Here is a 20,096-nt window from a genome sequence, read left to right as displayed (position 1 = left end):
CCTCACCACCCTCACTGGGAAGAATTTCTTCCTCATATCTCATCTAAATCTTCCCTCTTCCAGTCTAAAGCCATTACCCCTTGTCCTACCCTCCATGCCCTTGTACAAAGTCCCTCCCCAGCTTTCTTGTCGGCCCCTTTAGGTACTGGAAGGCTGCTCTGAGGTCTCCCCGGAGCCTTCTCCTCTCCAGGTTGAACAACCCCAACTCTCTCAGCCTGTCCTCACAGAAGAGGTGCTCCAGCCCTCGGGTCATCTCCGTGACCTCCTCTGGACTTGCTCCATCAGGTCCATGTCCTTCCTGTGTTGGGGCCCCCATCAATGAATTAATTTTTGGTTTTCAGTTTTAATAATTTTCTTTCATTTGCCTTGCCACAGATCCATTGAGCCAGCAGGGGTAAATGTTAGCAGAATGTGGAAAAGAAGCTGTACCATAAAACCAAACTGATAAAGTAGAAAAACCCCACTTTTTTTCCTCTGCTTTTCTCTCTTGTTTACAGTAAGCTTCCATGTCTCCTACAACAGTTGATATTAGAATGAGATGTCTATCTTGACAGCTTTTGATCTCACTAGTTTCCGATTTATTTTGAAGTTGTGCTTTATCTTGAGCTTTTGATTTGAACACTTCACAGTCTATATGGGGCTCTTATTGGTCTCCTTATCATTTTGCAAAGTTGTGTAGACTTTCAACTTCTAAATTTATTCATCTAAAGTGAGAATATTAAACTCAAGATAAAACAAGGATGCTATAACAAATAACAAAAAGATTCTATGAAATACGCCAGAATGGTCTGATAGAAGAATTTTTTTCCTTGCTAAATCTGTCTAGTTAGGGTGAATTGTAACAACAGACTTCCCTTTGAGTTGAGATTTCTGAACTACAGATTTGCGTACATATTTTTTGAGACCACCTTGGCTCAAAGAGTGCTATGGACAATGCAGAAAACTAGAACTCACACAGAGTAATAGCTATAACTTCATAAATCCACCTTCTACTGGAAAACTGATCACTAAGGCCGTAGCAAGTGCTACTAAAGGGTGAATTAAGTTTGGAAGGGAAAACAGCAACTCATCCATAATGACTAAGAGCATATTGTTAATATTGTTCCTGCTAATTGTTGATAAACATCATTATTAATAGAAGCAGAATATGCCTTGAACAAGAAAAATGTAAAATATGTCATTTCAAATAGTCCCAATTGTTAATTTTCTTGTAGGTACTGGAAGACATCTTTAATGGGAGTCTGTCTTTAACAATGGTGCCACTGTGCAATCAACAAATTATGAATAAATTAACCTTAGCCAAAATGCATTTCATCATTTGCCTTTCTGCCACAATAAATAATATACCTGAAAAAGTGGAAAAACACGTCTATTCTGTTGACAACAACTTGAAGGAGCAAAGCAGTATAACAACATTAGATGTAGAAGGTAATTGGTGGTGGAAAAGTGCATTTATTCTGCAACTTTTTTCAAGCATAGTTTTTCCACTTTTAACTGCATATGCATTAACGTGTCATATTATAAACAATATTCATATTAAATGTTGCTGGAAAAATCAGTCATTGTTGAAATAATAAGGATTATGACTTTTCAAGGTTTTTTTAGCTAATATCTCTAATATTATTAGAGCTGTATTCCATTCTTCCTCACTTATTTTGATATTGAAAGTTCCAATTATAAATAGAGAAAAAAAGGGGCATATTCTTCAATTTACTGAGAATGCTTTGGTTCTGTTTCTGTTATCTAAAATTTCATCTGAAATGCATTTGACAGTTGATGCTGATAACAATTCAAGACAACAGGAACGAAGAGGCACAATGGTGCAGCTCGTTGGCTGTAAAGATGAACTAAATATGGCCATGCTGAAGGTAATTTTAGTTTGTAGGAAAACAGGCCTGAGAAACTGCAGATTGTTCCAAAAACATTGCTAATCTTTCAATGTAACAGAAGTTATGATGAGAGGATGGCATGAATAACGGGACTAGAAATTTCTGTTGCTAATCTGATTGTAATCTTACTAGCCATACATGAAGTCTTGGTGGTTTAGTGCAGTTTTTCAAATGGTGTCCATGGGAAATATTGTTGCAATCAGATCTCAGTATGACTGTTTCAGCAATGAGGGTAAAGACTGAATGGAATTTCAAGGATAAAATCATCTCCTTTCAGAGGGTGGTGCCTATAGAACATGTCAGAGACTCTTTGATGGGGCAGTGTCCTCTACAAATAAATAGAAAACTATTCTCTACCATCTGTGAAATAACTCAAATTTTTCATGTTCCCCTTTCTGATACTTTAATTTGGAGAAAACATACCACAGCTTACTAGCTTCTTTGTTTGAAGGGGTTTTGGTTGGTTGGTTGGTTTTGGTTTTAGTTTTTGTTTTGTTTAATTGTAAACTTCATGCTTGGCAGTTTCACATCACAAAAAGACCAAAATTAAGGGCTGACATATTCTTCTTTCAAAAGGGTCTTCCACTTTGGACGTGTCGACTTTTGGCCACTGTTACAAACAAAGTAATGTACAAAATACATCTGGAGAAATGGAGAATGATTTTGTATGGCAATTGGTATATGCCATACATTAGAAACTTGAAAGTTTTAGTATACCTTTAAAGTAACCTGAAAACAGCATCTTGAAAATAACTAAAATAGAAATGTCAAATTAATTTGAATGGGGCTTGTTTGAGAGACATAATGTATTTCTTACCCTTCTGATTTTTCTCTAAGCCTTCTATTCTTTTGGTTTTTTAAGTAGAGCTCCGAATTCTTTGAGGAAACTGGTTGAAAAAAGATACTGGATGATACAAACCTTTGAATTATTTTTGAATTCTGCTGAAAGCTCCATGATTGAGACTTTATTTAAAATTAACTTTCTTTTAGATTTGGCTTTCACAGCCTCTTACAGCTTTGTTTGTCAGAAAGACTAAATTACAGTTGAACTTCCAGCATACATACTGCACTTAAGGATCTGTCAAAGTATAGATAGAAAAGAATGTAATACTTCTTGCAACATCTTTAGTGTTGTATTTTATTGTTTAAATTATTAAGCATAGTAAGAAGTATAGTATACAATTATCAAGTATAGCTATAAGATAAAGATAAGAATGAAAAAAGCAGTAATGTTGCTAAGGCTTAAAATATGTAGTTAAGCATGAATTGCAATACTACAGGCACAGTTAAGATGTTGCTACTTTCAACACATTGAATCTGTAAACTTGAAAAAAGCAAAATTAACCCCCCTTGCTATTTATAGAAAAGGCATATTATATTCAAATTGACTTGTTTTAGAGTGCAGTGGTAGTAGGCTATAACAGAATAAAATACTTTTAAAGAAATTTTTTCTTTCTTTCATTATTTTTTGAAATCTTACAATGCTGTGTTCTTCTCTAGGGAATTTTATTGACAGAAGCTGAAGAAAGTCTCAGCCATCTTGTGCAGAACATACAGGACAAATATGATGGGGAGATATCTCAGTGTTCTGCTGAAGATTTAGAGGCTCTTATTGAGGCCAAACTTGAGCTGGCTGCTATTTCTCAGCAAAGATACCAAGCAGCTTTCAGGCAAGTAATGTTATGGACAACCTTATGTTGCACAGCCTTGACTCCAGAAGATTGAAAAAAAAGATCTAGCAATTTTTTCTTTGAATCCTTTATGTCTACATTAATATTCTAAATCTTAGTAAGCAGGCGTAACAACCCCACTAGTATATCTACAAATGTAAGTTACACTGGCATTTCATTTTTGATTATTGCTTCATTTTACTTTTTAAAAGATCATCAGTTGTTGGCCCACGATTTCTCTGTGAGGTGTTTTTGTGATAGTGTTATATAAAAACAAAGAAAAAGCTGCAATGTTCACTGTTTTTGTTAACGTAAAAGTCTGGATATGTTAGGTCATGCATTTTTTTATAATTTTTAAGTGTACAGCAGACCACTAAGGTTATCTCTGAACTACTGAATTCTACTTTGTTCTAGAATGCCCTGTATTACTGTCCCAAAAGAACATTTCCTCTTGATGTACTTACATCATTGATGTCAAATTACAATGATAAAATTATATTTTTAAAATTAATTTGATTAAGAAGCATTGATGTAACCTTTAAGATATTAGAACAGATTTTAGCAGGCATTAATTATATTGTTAGTGATAGTGCATAAAATACTGTTGTATTTACGTGAGCTGCCAGGTATTTTCTCCAAATTGTAATTTCCAAGTTCTGTGATTTTTTGAGGTTCTGATTTCTTTTGGAGAATTTAATGAAATTACAGTTGTGCTGTTCTTTGAATATATGGGGCATACAGAAATATATTAACTCTGTAGATGTTAAGTTCTGAACATTGTTTTGATCTTTTAGCTAGGAGGATTTTTCTGTTTATCATACCTGTAATTTTAAATTAATTGGTATAAGCAGGATAATAGTTTAAGAAGACATCATTTTTATTAGTGTCAAGCTCTTTTTATCTAAGTTTTTATTAGGTTGAAAAACCTTTGAGGGTACAAATTGTTAACTAGATATGCAGCATACAGAGGCATAGCACTGTCACTTGCCAGACTATATTGAGATCAGGTAGAATGCAATCAGTATTTGTAACTTGCGTTAGGTCTAATCTGACTAAACATACCAAAATTATTACAGTAAACCTTACATTATAGTTAGCACCAAGCAAAAAGCAAAATTAACTTTTTTTTTTATTGTTGGAATACTGGTGAAGATTGCTGTAACACTCTTACTGATAAAGTGGTAGCTGATTCAGCAAGCCAACAGATAAACCAGCCTCTGGGTTTTTTTTATTGCTCCTTTTTACCCCATTAACAAAAAATAAATGTTTTCTTCTATGTCAAAAGAAACCTATCTTCCTTCTCCCAGCTGTCTTTGGTGAATAAACAAACAAATGATATAGCCTTTAAATAGCACAATTCCATTTTCCTTAGCTGCTATGGTACAGCAATAAAAAAATAAAATTAACAAGGACAGGAGCTTCCCAGTGCTGTACAGACTACGGACCTAAAACCAGTAGGAGTATTGCATGGTCTTTCACCTGTGTTTTGCCTATGTCATTTTAAAAGACAGGAGTTTCCCAGATGTTCAGATATTAGGACTGTAAGAATTTAGTAGTAATGTCATTAGTGAAGATGTGAAGTAAGAACTTGTAGGCTATTTGTGGACATTTCTCATCATGAAATATTAATCTATTTCAGTGGCTTTTGAATTAGATTAATTTAACATAAATTTGTCAAAGAGAAAACAACAAGTCACTGGACAGTGACCTCATCGTGCTTTTGAGTGCCATGTGGATTTTATAAAATGATCATACTAGTAACTAAGGACCAGTACACAGATTTATGAAATATCCTGTGCATAAACCCTGTTTAGCTTGATACTAGGCTTGGTAAAACCTATATTAGCAGAGTTCTGACCCAAAGTTTCTCACCCTGCTAAACTGGTTCCAGTATGCAAGCCATTTTCTGTGCAGGACCCTTCTTTTTGACATGCAGTTATATCCTAGAGTGTCATTTCTCTCTTGGCTTACAACTTGTCGCAGATTGAAGAAACTTTTGTTAGAGTATTAAGGGTTCCAATGGATGTCAAGCATTATATGGATCATTTTCTGGGACTTGCAAATTTTTGATGGGTGTTTAATGGGCCTTATATATTCATAGTGGTCAGATAGCAGGAAAAAACCCTACCAACAAACAAAGCAAGGGTTCGGGTTTTTTTAACCTATTTTACAATTTTATTGCACTGCCATCCATGGAAACTGCTGATATATCTGCCTAAGGTACAAATGAAACATTCCTTCAGACAGCTGAATGTTTCCTGCCTGCCAGCCTAGAAATCAAACTTTGCATGATATTACAGAAATTCATCATTTTTTTCCTTTGGCAAAATGACTTAGTGGTGAAATTGTTATAGTCAGCTGTACTTTCCTATTTTGATCATCTTGTCACTTTCTGATTCAGCTGATAAAAGGATGTGTATTTTGTCAAGGGAAATATATAGACACATCACTCTTGTTGACAGGAGAAGAGGGTCACAAAAATTTCATCAAGGGAAGCTTCTACATTACAGCTTCTGTCTTGCAAAAAATTTGTGCCTCAGAATACTGTATGTATAGGATTAATTCCATTGATCTCAAGGAGAGTACTTACATGGTGTCTCCTATAAGTATGTGAGCTTTCTAATTATGCAAATATGTGCTTGTCTGCTTATGTGAATACATTACTGCGTAAAACAATACATATATGAGTCTTTGGACTTTTGGTCTACATTTCACTCATGATATTTATATGTAAGCATGTAGGTAAAAATGGCCTCATTTTCAGAATTGCTTAATATTGACACCAGCAGTTAACAGGAGGCAGTGGTACTCAGAAAGTTAGGTTGATATTTCTTAAAAGCCTGTATATGCTCTTGGGTGCTGCACCTTCTCCAACTTATTTGAGAAATCTTAGCCATAGCATCTCTAACAATGTTTTGAAAAATGTCAGGTTTTGCTGTAATTTTAACTTTGATGCGTGGTTTCAGGGGAAAACTCGTCTTAATAAAAAGAAAGAAAAGCAGCTGGGATATTTCATTGCATTACCCTTACTGTCTGTTTTGCTTTCATAAGCAAATTCTGTTTCATCTTTCCCATTGTTAGAGAGAAGTTTATCATCAAATTCAACATTGATTTATTCTGGTTTCATTTTGTTGAATAAAACTGAGGTAAAGGGATGATGAAGGAGATTCATAAGGATTGAATTCTAAGAGCTGAAAGGCGAGATATTAACAGTTTTGGGTGTCCTTGTTACTTTGGGGTCTATTTGTGCTGAATTGGTGTAATCCATCCAGGTCTGCATCACAAAAGCAGCAAGCAGGATAGAATCAGGAATGACAGGAAGAGTTTAACTCCCCTTTTGTCTCTGGGGGTTATCCATCCTGTGGTTAGATACGTGTTGGCAGAATAATGTGAGTAATTTCAGAGCAGTGCAGCTCTTGTTCTGACTTCTTTGTGCATGAATCAAGAACTTTGCCTTTACAACAATTACTCTAGAACTTCTCAAAAGCAGTAAATTCACAGAGAGCCTGAATCTTTCTTGTATTAAAAGCTCTTTACAGTGTTCTGGCAGTGTAAAAAGGACTTAAGGTGTTCATAAATTATTTTTTTTCTTTTGCTTCATAGAAGCCGGTCTCTACGTAAAGAGAGTCTCTCTCTATGTAAAAAGACAGCATAGATGAGAATTGTTGTTATACACTTTTAACAATTAACCTGCTGAAAAATCTTTTAAAAGGTGAGCTAGGGATACCTTCAGGTACTTTTGCATCATTAGGAAAATATGTTTCAGTGGGTAGAGGATTGTAAAAAAATCAGAATAGTAAAAAAAAAAACCCAACCTCAAAAATGTTTTAGAGAAGAGGTAGGAAAGCAGAGATTTACAGATGTAGGGGAAAATGTACAGTTAGAAATAGAAAACTAATACTGTAAGACATCGGTTTTGGCAGTTCTCAGAATATTTTGAGCAGCGTGTTCTTTGGGCAACAAATCCTGTTGTGCAAAAGATCTTCTCACTATGTTGGTTTTGCAAGCGTCTTCATATCATGAAAATAATTATATTCACAAAGTCTGCTGTTATACATTTTTACAGATGTCATGAAAATTGAACAGTATATCTGAAAGCTTTAAAAAGACAGCATAAAAAGGAAAAAAAAATTCTAGCAGTTAATATTTTAAGCGACCTGACAGTATTTTGAGATCCCAGCTCACAATATTTTGAAATGTGGGGTGAAATGCTGCACGAGTCCTAATCGTGTCTGGATCTTTCTAGATGCTCTTTGGAGTGAATGCCAGAACAGGATTTATGACTGGGGACGGGGGGCAGGTGGCTCAGTGCCGTGTGGTTGCTTGCTGGCCAGGTTTTGCCAGGATGGCACCTGGCTCAATTGTTGGCTGATGGCGTTTACTAAGATCCTGTGAGCCTTTGGTCATGTGGATTTAACAGAAGGATTAACGTATAGCCTGGAAAGGCTTTAAGGAGGAAGGTGTTTTCTTACCTCTGGTTGTGGATGAGGTACAGAACGCTCCTCACGTATTTTGTCATTTTCAGTATTCCTACATCTTCTAATTTGTAAAAGCCCATCCCTGAAGACAGATACGTGTAACTGAAAGCTATAGTAGAGTTCTGTTTTGCTTGCTCCAACAGAATATGATCTATCTTGGTTTATCCATTATTGCCAGGTTCTGTCTGTTATTGGCAAAGCTTTTCCCCTTCCTGCTGTTTTCTCACTTTCATACTGCAGTGCCTACAAATTCAGAATATAGTCTGAGTGCAATTTTTTTGTTCTACTGAAGCAAAAATTGATAACTGCTGATAGACATCTCTGACCTAGTCAGAAATGAAGTCTCTATTATAATAAAAGCATAAAATGCCAAGTATAAATAGTATTTTTTAACAATATTGTTCTATATCACAGTGTTGCTTTGGCTTTCTCTGCAATTCGACTTCTCCAAGATGCAAAAATTTTTAGGATGGAAGAGACACATTTTCAAGAAGAAAAGGATGAAAGGGAGTGTTTGGTATGTGTGGATATTTGTTTTAAACTATTGTTTCTTAGTATATGAAGTCTTATATTAAGTGTTGAGTGACTTTCAGAATACTAGAACATAGCAGTCATTTGTATTACGTGGTAACCATTAACCTGGGGAGAAAATGATGTATGCCCTGCTTCAGATACCTGGTTGCCTATAGTATATTCAATATGTCTATAATCATAATTTTAATTTGTATGTGGTTAGGAAGTACACTTTTTATTTGTATACTCTCAAATGGCAGCATTGAAAATCTCCTTCTGTTTAAAAAAACCTAAACAAACAGAAAGTGGAAAAAATAGCTATCGGGTGAAAATCTTGCATTATTCGCTTAAGGTATTTTAGTTTTTTTGATTGAAAACCTACTTCAGAGTATTCTCTTTCAAAGCACCAGACCGACCAGTTCACATCATTGCTGTGCTCCAAATGTAGCAAGATTTCAGGTGACTTCTGTTGCCTAACACATAGGAATACTGACCTATACTTTGGAAAGCCGATGTACAGAACCCATGGATAATACACCACACATTCCCTCTCGAGAGCACAGAAAGTCGAACTGACTCACAGGGACAGAGCAATTGAGCAGCGAGGCCAGATTTTGTAACACGCGTAATGAGGCTGGACTTTCTTGCACGCAGTGTAATTATTCTCACTTTGTGTTGCCTGTCAGGGTCTTCTGTCTTTCTGCACTGGCTCCTGCATTTTCTTAGGACTGCCCTGTAACCAGTAACTGAGTTTTGGCTATTTTTTTATCTTGTTTGCATCGATGCAAGTCATTCGTGATGATTTTTTATAGAAGTAATCCACAGGCGGTGCGGTGTCCATTTCTTGCTTGCTGGAACAAATCTTTAGAGCGTGGACGGCAGAATTCTAGTAATAGAAAGACTGGTTATAGTATGTGAAGATGGCACAGGGAGCTGAGCTGAGAATTCTCCCCAACACTTCCAGTACTATATTACGTTAATATTTGTTTCTAATCACCAGAAACACTAAAAACTAGAAATCAGTAATTAAAAATTTCCTTCTAATCACTAATGAGGTACCAGAACTTGATATTGATCCTGCTCTACAATTACACTTTCATGTGCCTTAAAGTTTTGTGTAATGTTCCTGTTTGAGAGGAATAAAGCCCAAACTGTTAGAATTATTCTCCATGAAACATGTAGTATATAGATATATTTGTGGTCTCTCCCATAAAAACTGGTTTAATTTTCATTTGTTACAATTCTTTTTTTTCTATAGATTAAAAGTTAAATAATAAATGGTTATTAAAAAAGCATGCATCTTCCCTTCAAATAAATTTGTGGTTATAATTATCTTATTATTTCTAATATATTTGTATTAATTTTATTTATTTTAGACTGATTGCTTTGTTTGTAGTAAAGTAGTTGACTCAGAAAGTAACATTGCTCTTGCTTTTGGAAATTATTAGGACTCTTGTGTTGAAGACGTTCGACTGCCTCACCGTGTAACAGCACAAGATCATTTGAATGTACATCTGTGGCTAAGGTGTCGTACGATGTTAGTGACTGCGCTAGTAACACAGATACGTGGCGTTAGTTTTATGGAAGGTATTACTCTTTTTTGGTTTAGACTTTTAGATTATACTAAGCAAGTAAGCCTATTCAGACACAATTCTTATTAATAAATAGAAAAATTTAACATTAATTCTGGGGCTGTATTATCACTGAGCAATTATTTGTATTAAATTCTTCCAATGCAATAAGGAAAATATATTTCGGAGTACAATCTCTCCCTAGAGCATGTAAACACAAAGCATTATAAATTTTCATTTGATGGTCGTTATTTTTCATAAATCACTTGTATGTGAAAAAGTTTCAAATGTTCTAATGTAATTAATTTAAGTAAGTATGCTTGTTTTAAAAAAAACCACAGTTGCTGCATACTTCTAGTTTTAAAAGTCTCAAAAGTTTTTTTTTACTTTTTATATCTCCAGTAAATGAAATGTTCCTATATATCTCCTAAAAAATGTTCCAGATTATTTTTTTAGAAAAGAATTTAATTGAGATACTACAAAATACATTTATTGCAGTTTGGTTATGAATAAAATGTTTTTCACTCCTTAGTTCTATGAACTTAGTATAAACTCTAACGCTCATATAAGTATCAAAATCAAAGTCTAGGTCTGTAGACAAACTCTTATTTAATCTTGTCTGGATAATTCCTGTGAAGGTTGTTATTATTTTGGAGCGATAACTAAGATCAGATTTTTGAACATGTAGAATATGTTTTATGGGTGAGACTGACATCTGATCTACAAAATCTAATTATTTATACTGATGGTTTATATATAAAGAAAGTATTTGCATGAACTTCACCAACTGCAGTTTAAAAACTAAGTAGTTTCTATTTCTTTTTAAAGTAAATTTGGTGCAGAATCAATGAAATGGTAAATGTCGAATCTATAATGTCAGATCTTCTGTAACTTTTTAGTGCGAAAGTGACTTCTTAAGAATGGTAGAAGGTACCGTAGTCTTTTCTATTGTATTTTTACTGTTCATATATTCTCTTCTTTTAGAAAATGATGTGGCTGAACGCAGCAGTGTGATAAAAGAAGTAATACTAGAGGCAGAAGCCTTTGGTGATACTGAGACTCAGGCTGAAATGATGGTGCAAGCTGCTATTCTTGACCTGCAAGAAAAACATCCCGTGGCAGGCATTAAACTTCTTTTGCAGGTTTGAGCACAAAGGAGAAACTGTTTGCTTTTCTTTGATGCATTTTTCATGTAGTCAGAACAGCTGATGCCAGCATTAAATAAGCTTGAAACAGTGCCTCTAAAATAGATATTTTTTTTTTCACTTTATGTGATTTGTCCTCATAAAGAGACAGCAAAAGTAGTAACTACTTTGGTTTATGTTGTCTATGTCCAAACAGAATATCATCAGTTTACTCCAAGAGGATACATTTATTTCCCCTCCAGCTTCTTTGACCCTTGTGAAAAGTATGCTTCTGCTGGCAGACATACTAACACTGCAAACAGTAGAGGATACAGAACATTGCTCTTCTGCAGGGGAACCATTGAACTTACTCATTTTGGCACATGAGCTTACCATTAAAGCAGTGAGTATATGTTGGTGATTTACACAGCATTTGCAAAACTTTCCAATAACCTGAATTATCTCTTCTGGAAGCTATTTTAACACTTTATTAAAAAGGGCTCTTCCTATTAATGGATCACTTCAATTTTTCCTAGATTACATAGTGTAAAGAAGTAATTAATCTTACCAAACTTATTTATGCATACTCATCATGCATACTCATGTATGTAATCTGGTATTTTCATACAATTTAAAAATATTGCAAAATATACATCCAGATGTGAAAACTGAAATAGGTAGTTTGACTTTGAGAGAAATGCGGAACACTCACTTTTCCCATTTGAAATGAGAGATATGTTTGTGCTCAGCACCTCAGGGAGGATGTATATCTCATAAAATTCCTAACTCTTGAGCATTCAAGTTTAAGAATTTAGCTTTGTATCTTAACATAGAATAGTTTGAATTAGAAAATCTATATAAAGTGGCATATTGTTTATGATGTTTTAGATTGACAGATTGTTACAATCACTATGGAGAAAGCATTTCCATGTAAAAATTTAAATATGCAATAAAAAAAATAGATCTAAAGACATGAAATCTGTGAGAGGAATGCATAGTAAGAAACCGTTTACCTATTTGGTGATCCAAAAATAGATATGTACTTCTGCAGTCTATACCCATTGTTGACACAATTTATAAAGAAAAGCTTTTGGATCAAATTCTTCCCTCATATTTCCTCATATGGAAGTTTAATCCATTGAAATATTTGTTCCCCCAAGTAATAAAGAATCCTATGAATCACTTCAGACTCAGACTTCCACTTGTGAGACTTGCTAGCCTTCAAGAGACTTAACAATTTACAGCATGTCCCTGTTGCCTTGTTTCCAAGAATGAAAAGTTTGACTGGTCCATACACGTTATTTTCTTTTTCTTTTCTGGCCTTTGTTGGATGTCAGATTTCTGTGTGGAAATGACAGTTTATTTCTAGGGCTCGGGTTACTTGGGAGATCTATTTCTTAAAGACTGATTTGAGGGTTTTTGCTTCTAGAAACCAAAGCCTAACATTAATAAATTTGATCAAGAATTCATTGAAATTGTTCATTTGCTACCAAACTCCTCTGCAAAGAAGATAAGTACAAACTGGAGTAAAGGAGTTCAGGAGTATCAAGCCCTTTTCTAGTGCTCTTTTACAAGACACATTTGAGTTCCAGGGTTTTGCAATACTTAACTCGCTTATTCAAACTGCTATTTAATTTGCTGTCTGCAACTTAATTTTACGAAGAATACTTTTTTCATAGATTTTTGTTTGTGGAGAACCCATTGAACGGCAAATAGAAGACAGTACATTGACTTGCCTCGTCCTACCTACAAAAAATATCTACTTGCCACATATCAACTTGCTAGCTCAAGTCAAAATGAGAATTGGTAAGCAAAATGCAAGTCATTATTATTTTTAATTTTTCATCAATTTTCATTCATATTTTACACAACAGCAGATCAACCGATGCATCAGAAGTGATCAGAATCAATTGTTTTCATTATACAAATAAAATATTTTGAAAACCAACAGTAGATGCCTGTTGGGCTCCATGCAATGTGTATAAGCAAGGAACAATTCTTACAGGAACTATAATCTTAAGGCTTAAAATTTATGGCTTAAATATTAATGTTATGGCTTGATGAAACTAATGGGAACTTCAGTTTATTTAAGTGGAAGTTAACAATACTTTTCCAACTTCTGTACAAAGCATTCATTCTGTGAAAACTTCCTGTATATGTTCCATCTCTCTGGAAGCAGTTATATGGGAACTAACTAATAATATCAAATCATATGGAATAATAGTGATAATTCTCTATCCCAATAAAATAAATAGTGTCTGTTATTGTTATCACTCTTTCATTTCACAACTTTTCTTGATAACTTTTCTTTATATAGACACTTGGAAATATGCTAAATAGTAACAGAAGATAACCTTTAAGATCTGTCTAAGATTTGTTGCTGTATAGCAAATATAGGGAAGGGGATATTGTCTCCGTGTTCCTTCTGCTTAACTTAATTTGGTGTCTATCTGACTTAAAATGGACTAGAAAATCTAGAAATCACTTACTGCACTTTGACTTGCATTGTGGAGCAGAGCGTTCTGGATTCTTTTTCAGGAAGGTACGCTCCAGGAGCACGTCGGTGCACCCCAACCACTACTTTGCATTCAGCCCTTAGGATTAGAATAGAGGTAGTCCCAAGTAAACACTCTGAAATGCATCTGCTGTGGCTGTCGAGTCTTCAACACCAGCTGGTTTTCTCCAGAGATCCACTTTTATTGCGCTTTACTGCTTGTCAGTGCAGGCATGGCCCCACTCACTCATAGTCATGGCCATGTTTGACCAGTTCCTGTTTCTCAATCCACATTTTTTGGAAGAGCCTATGAATACAGATAAATATTGGGGAGTACAGTGTAAGAGGTATGCAATACATCAGAGAAGCATTTAGAACTGGTTAATACAAAAGGAATTTGGAAATGCTCAGAGAGGTTTAGGTTTTGCCTACAACTGCCAGGTGAAATAAAGTTATGAAGTGGCTTACTGCTAGTCTTTCCAGATAATTTGTAAAACAACTGATTTGTGTAGCCTGAGCTTCTTTTGGATGGCCTAGGTAAACCTCAATGGCATCGTAAAGTAGTGAAACAACATTATAGTTCTGTATTTATATCCATTAATCACTTGGATTTTTGAGAATTGGATTGTAATAGTAAATACATAACAGCATTTGTTCTAAGGAAGTTGCTTCTTTTTGCATAAACTGGTTAGCCATTAAATAATTTACTAAGAACCGTCTTTTTTTTTTTTTTCTTCCTTAGGACGCACATTAGCTGAAAAAGCAGCTTGTACGTCTGCGAGAGGAGATCCACTGCAATGGCTGTGTGCTCTCAAACATTTAGAATCAGCATTGAAGCTTTGCAGAGCATCTGCAACAAAAAAATTAGATATGGAAGCTGAACTTCTTTTTCAGATAGGTAAGTAAAACCCTCTTTGTACATCATGATTGCCTTCCTAGGCAATGTTATGTATGTGGCCTCTCTTAAAGTAGAGAGATTTTACTGTAAAAATAGAACAGATTTGGGTATTTCTCACCCTGTCTAGCTGCAGATCTCTCTGCTGTGTTTAGTATCACACCAGCATAGTGCAGGAAGCATTACACAACAAATAATTTCAAAACTGCAGTAGAAATTCTCCCACCTGTATGTTGTCAGGGATCAAAGGGTGCAGCCAACGAGGTTAAGGACACTGAACAAAGCTAATTAGCTTCATTGCATCAGTTGAACTAAAGAAGATGAGAGGCTCAGAAAGTAAATGAAAATGAAAGCTAATGAATTACTCAACGTTTGCATGCATTTGGATTTTAGTGGCATTATATTCTGCACCAGGAGGTGTTGGTTTGTTAGGTTCCCAGCCAGAAAGGCACTCAAGACTCTGTAAAGTATCTCTTAAAATCCCATTTATTGGAGATAACACTATAAAGAAAAAGAGGATAATGTAAATAATCTCATGTCCCTTCAGATGCTGAGAACCCCAAGTTGTGCAGTATTGAATGCACTTCCAGATCCTGTCTGTGGAAAGGTGGCCTCATTTTGGTCTTCTGAGCCGTTAGAGGATTTCCTTAAAAGAAAACAATTCTATTAATAATTTCTACTGTCGATCAAAAAGCATATTCACTGAACTTCTTGCTGCACTTTGACAGAATGGGCAGGTGGTGTAATGACCGGCATTGAGAAGATGCTGCCAACAGGTTCTTCTTTTACAGCTGGCTGGCTACATTTATTATTTATTATTAACGTAATTAAATCTGCTTTCTATATTCTTTCTTAGGTAAGGTAGAACGCCAGATAACTGAAGCAGGGCATAACAAGTCATCTCGAGCTGTTGAAACCCTGTTGGAAGCTATAGAACTCAGCCAGCAACATGATCAAAACTTTGCGTAAGAAACTAGTTATATAACTTTGAAAATAGTTTTAATCACACATGAGTATAGTTTTTGGACAGTTTTCTGAGATTTGATGTGGGACTTTATTATGAAGCATCTTTTCTGTTTTGGAGAGTTTTCTTCTATTACAGTATAGAAGAGCTACTGTATATTTATTCTTTTTAAAAACAAATGCTGAGAACATTTAAAAGCATATTTTAGAGTATACAAAGTTACAGGTTTCTGTTCTGTTTCCAAATTTGTACCCTCTCTGTCAACACCAGGAACAGAGCTATCAATTAAACAGGGGTTTTATCCATATTTCAGAAGATGAGCTGTGGTCTGCCCCCTTCCAGATAATAGAAATCCAGCTTGAAAAGGTTAGCAGCCAGAAACAGTCAGAAGAACAGAGGCAGAAGGAGCACAGGAAATGTGTTTGTAACAGATATCAGGACAGTGACTTTGGCATTAGTTATCAGCATAGAAGATGCCTGAAGAGCTGAGCCAAGCCAGCCAATAAATTCTGTCAAGCAGCTCTGACACATTGGACTTTAGGTTTTTCTTAGTTTCTTGTCCAGTCTTACTGAATAATGTGCCATGTCTGGTTACAGACAGTGTAAAGGCAGCAATTTACCTTGCTTGTTTGGGTATTCTGTTCCTTAAGTTAATGAACCAGAACTCTGAACACAGAAGCAGTAGCATAGTAATAAACCTCTACAAGCAGTCAGCGTGATGGAAGATAGTACAGAAATGGAGTGTGGTGATGTTTTGCAAGTTTAATTTGCTACACACTCTTATTTGATTTGCTAGCATCTTTCTAAAAGAATGTACAGCAACATCGATGGGCCTTGGTTTTCTTATTTTAGACAACTAAACATCCCGATCACCTTTATACAAGCCCTCTGATATCTATGGGTTTGTTTAATTAAAGTTATTTCTAGATGTCTCTAATCCTTTTTTGTTAGCAAGACTAGAAATTTAAATTGTCACCAACTAAGTGTAGAACTTGCCATCTTCCCACTTAGTTTGCCCTATCTTGAACTGTGCAGCACACTTTGACTTCTGTATTTTGCTTTACACAAATCATACCACAGCTAGAATTTATTGTACTAGATAAAGAGCCAACTCTGTGCAGTATGACTTTGTGCAGACTACTAACTACATAAGCAGGAGTTTGTTGCTATGCTTAGGAAAGCTAATTCATAGGGGAGATCTGGGGAGATCTACAGAGCCAGGAGGAACCTGCCTAAAGAGACTGTTATAAACCTGCAGGGAATAGAAATGTTGGAGAAGTTCTCCAGATATAGTGATTTTCAGCAGGTCGAGGGAGGGGATTCTGCCCCTTTGCCCCACTCTGGTGAGACCCCCCTGCAGTACTGCCTTCAGCTCGGGGGTCCTCAGCACAAGAAGGACATGGACCTGTTGGAGCAAGTCCAGAGGAGGCCACGGAGATGATCCGAGGGCTGGAGCACTTTTCCTGTAAGGACAGGTTGAGAGAGTTGGGGTTGTTCAGCCTGGAGAGGAGAAGGCTCCGGGGAGACCTTAGAGCAGCCTGCCAGTACCTAAGGGGGCCTGCAAGAAAGCTGGGGAGGGACTTTTTGCAAGGGCTTGTAGTGGTAGGACAAAGGGCAATGGCTTTAAACCAAAACAGGGTAGATTCAGGCTAGATATAAGGAAGAAATTTTTCACAATGAGGGTGGTGAAACTCTGGCAGAGGTTGCCCAGAGAGGTGGTAGATGCCCCATCCCTGGAAACATTCAAGGCCAGGTTGGATGGGGCTCTAAGCAACCTCATCGAGTTGAAGATGTCCCTGCCCATGGTAAGGGGGATGGACTAGATGGCCTTTAAAGGTCCCTTCCAACCAAAACCATTCTATGATGCTATGATTTTTGCCTGGTTTATAATACCACTGTAAAAATAACTGAAAGGAGAAGGAAGTATACGAGGAGAACGGGAACTGGTGAGCACACTCTGTCTGAAGAGTATTCTGGTATAGAACGCAGAAGGTTGCTCAGCTAAGCCCAACGAAGAAATGAAAGACTGTTTTGGTCCTGTGGGTATTTTTGCTGATTCTTGGGAGAGTTTGACTGAAGACCCATATCCAAATTCAGCTACCGATGTTTCAGGGAAACCAGGACAATGGATATGTGCCTTGACTTGAGGAAAGAAGAGGAACCCATGTAGATCCTGTACAGAAAGATCAGTTCCCTTGCAGAATTACAGTTTTCTTACTAAACATTTGCAATTTATTTATGCAATATTTGTTGCACATAATGTAAATTGTATTTGACATACTCTTAAATCAATGTGTTATTTGTTAAGCATACCATAGGGATGGTTTAGACTCACTAAGACTTTAAAAACAAGATCACATGGCTTTCTGCAAGAAGATACACTTTATGTAGATGATGAGGGCTGGATGAATGATTTATTTGGTGAGGCTGTCTGGCGAGTCTTATTGCATTATTGCATCATTGTAATGCTTACTTTGATAGTAACATTGATTAATCCATGTGTTCTTTCTTACAGGTTAATAAGAAGATCATACCTTGAAATAGCACTATTATATTTGCATTTTGCCACAAATAATGAGGATGTGTCACAGACTGATAAGATGATGCCTTCCAAATCAAACGTATGTTTTCTATCTTTTGGGTAGCGGCCTCTTCAAAGCAGGAAATATATTTCTGCTAGAACATTGTGCACCTTGCCAGACTATTACTTACAGTGACTTATAAATCATACTGGTACTGAAAATCCTACTAGAAAAATCACACAAAGGAATCATATAGTACAGCAGTAGATTTTTATCTTGTTTGATGTTATTTCTCATGTTTATTGCATTGAACGATAACATTTAAAATATTTTTCTGTATAGAACAGGAAGAAACAGAACCAACAGTGTTTTCATTTCTGGTTTTGTACTAATTAGTTTGTACCTTGCAAAGAAAACATAACATTCAAACCTGGTTTTTAAGTGCTAATATTTATACTTTACCAGATTTCAATTTTTCAGTACAAATATAAGTGACAGCGTGAGAAATATAAAAGGCCTTAAGCACGTTAAAGTGGCTATAAGCCATAGATTCAAAGTGTAATGTGTAACATAAGCAAAAAGAGGTAATTAAGATTCCAGAAAATGGGACATTATAGCAAAACTGTATACACCACTGACCATAGTATGAACTGCTCTGAGAAAATTTTTACAGAAGCAGCCAATTAGTATGCTCTGGATAAATTTTTTCAATTTTAGCAATTAATCCATGGATTTACAATCAATGCTGATTTTTACAACTTGCAAATAAAGCAATAATTCTATAAGTAGGAGCACTTTTTTCTATATTTAAAATATATTTTACCATAATACATTTAGAATCCTAATTATAAACTGGTGTATAATTTTAGATCTCTTCTGGAGAGCGCTCTTCTCCTGAGAAGGCCCTGAAATCAGAAGGCTACAAAGTACAAGCCTGGATGGCCATAAGAGCAGCTACACAGGTTGGTGTTATATTCTGAAGAGGTAATTTTTTATTTTTTTTAAGTTTCATCGTATGCTACTCACACAAGCAAACAAGACAATGCAAAGGAGACAAGAATTAATGTTTCCTGAAATTTCTGGCGTGGGTCTTATTTGAGGAAATGAAAATAGACACTGTCTGAGTAGTGCATTTAATCTCTTATGGACAGATCTGACTCCGTTTACCTCCATTTTGATTCAGTGCAAATAAAACAGCACACTGCTTGATATGTGTGCACATGTATTTGACATGTGGGCAGACACCAGTAGCATCCAGGTGAGGATATCTGATTTGAAATCACTTATGTACTAGTTAAGCTGTCAGCAGTAATGATTTATATAAGTATAGTATGTACCATGTCAGAGAGAAATAGAATATATTCCTGACTTTTAAAAATATTGAGTAATTAATTTTTTGTCATCATCTTGCTACTCTCAGATTTTAAAACCTATACAAATATTGAAGTGAACTGGTTCTGAATATAATAAATATTATTTTTAGGTCAGTGAATCTGTGCTTGCTTCTCAGCTATTAGTTGGAATGAAGAGTGTTAAAGAACACAGCATGAAGGATGCAGTGCAACAGAAAATCCCAGAATTCGCTTCCATGGATCTTCTTGCTTCATACAGAGATTTCTTATCTGGTATTCCTTTATACCTAATAATATTATAACATTAAATAACTAATAAACTATATATGCCATGTAATCTAGTAATACATTTAATATCTAATTTTCATTTAAGAAAAATTGCAAGTCAAATTTGGAAAGTAAAAGCAAAATCCTCATCCTGCATAGCAGTACAAAATATTGAGTAGACCTAATGGGTCTTTAAATATCAACCTCTGCATGCGTTCAATAGGTTAAGAAGAATCGCATTGTTTGTATGCTGTGGCTCAGCAAGACAGAGTGCACACACTGCCAGACTTTTAGGAAAACAGATGGACCTTTGTCACAGGACTTCCCCAGACTTCTAGAGCAGGTCTCGGCCCCCCT

General features: G+C 35.6%; 1 protein-coding gene across 1 annotated transcript in view; it reads left to right on the top strand.

Annotated features, from left to right (window-relative positions):
• The window catches only part of CFAP54 (cilia and flagella associated 54), a gene marked incomplete at both ends in the record, with an annotated part of 53,778 nt that overhangs the window by 20,501 nt on the left and 13,181 nt on the right, over positions 1–20,096 (top strand). The window contains 12 exons of the mRNA XM_009704306.1: positions 1,215–1,428; positions 1,774–1,868; positions 3,390–3,559; positions 8,452–8,554; positions 11,021–11,051; positions 11,106–11,263; positions 12,925–13,051; positions 14,482–14,637; positions 15,491–15,599; positions 18,114–18,219; positions 18,990–19,082; positions 19,604–19,745. Coding sequence (XP_009702608.1) covers positions 1,215–1,428; positions 1,774–1,868; positions 3,390–3,559; positions 8,452–8,554; positions 11,021–11,051; positions 11,106–11,263; positions 12,925–13,051; positions 14,482–14,637; positions 15,491–15,599; positions 18,114–18,219; positions 18,990–19,082; positions 19,604–19,745 — 1,504 coding nt within the window. The remainder of the gene's footprint in view (positions 1–1,214; positions 1,429–1,773; positions 1,869–3,389; positions 3,560–8,451; positions 8,555–11,020; positions 11,052–11,105; positions 11,264–12,924; positions 13,052–14,481; positions 14,638–15,490; positions 15,600–18,113; positions 18,220–18,989; positions 19,083–19,603; positions 19,746–20,096) is intronic.

Source organism: Cariama cristata, unplaced genomic scaffold, assembly GCF_000690535.1.
Source record: "Cariama cristata isolate BGI_N322 unplaced genomic scaffold, ASM69053v1 scaffold7787, whole genome shotgun sequence".
NCBI classification, from domain to species: domain Eukaryota; kingdom Metazoa; phylum Chordata; class Aves; order Cariamiformes; family Cariamidae; genus Cariama; species Cariama cristata.
This window is presented reverse-complemented; position numbering and strand designations above follow the sequence as displayed.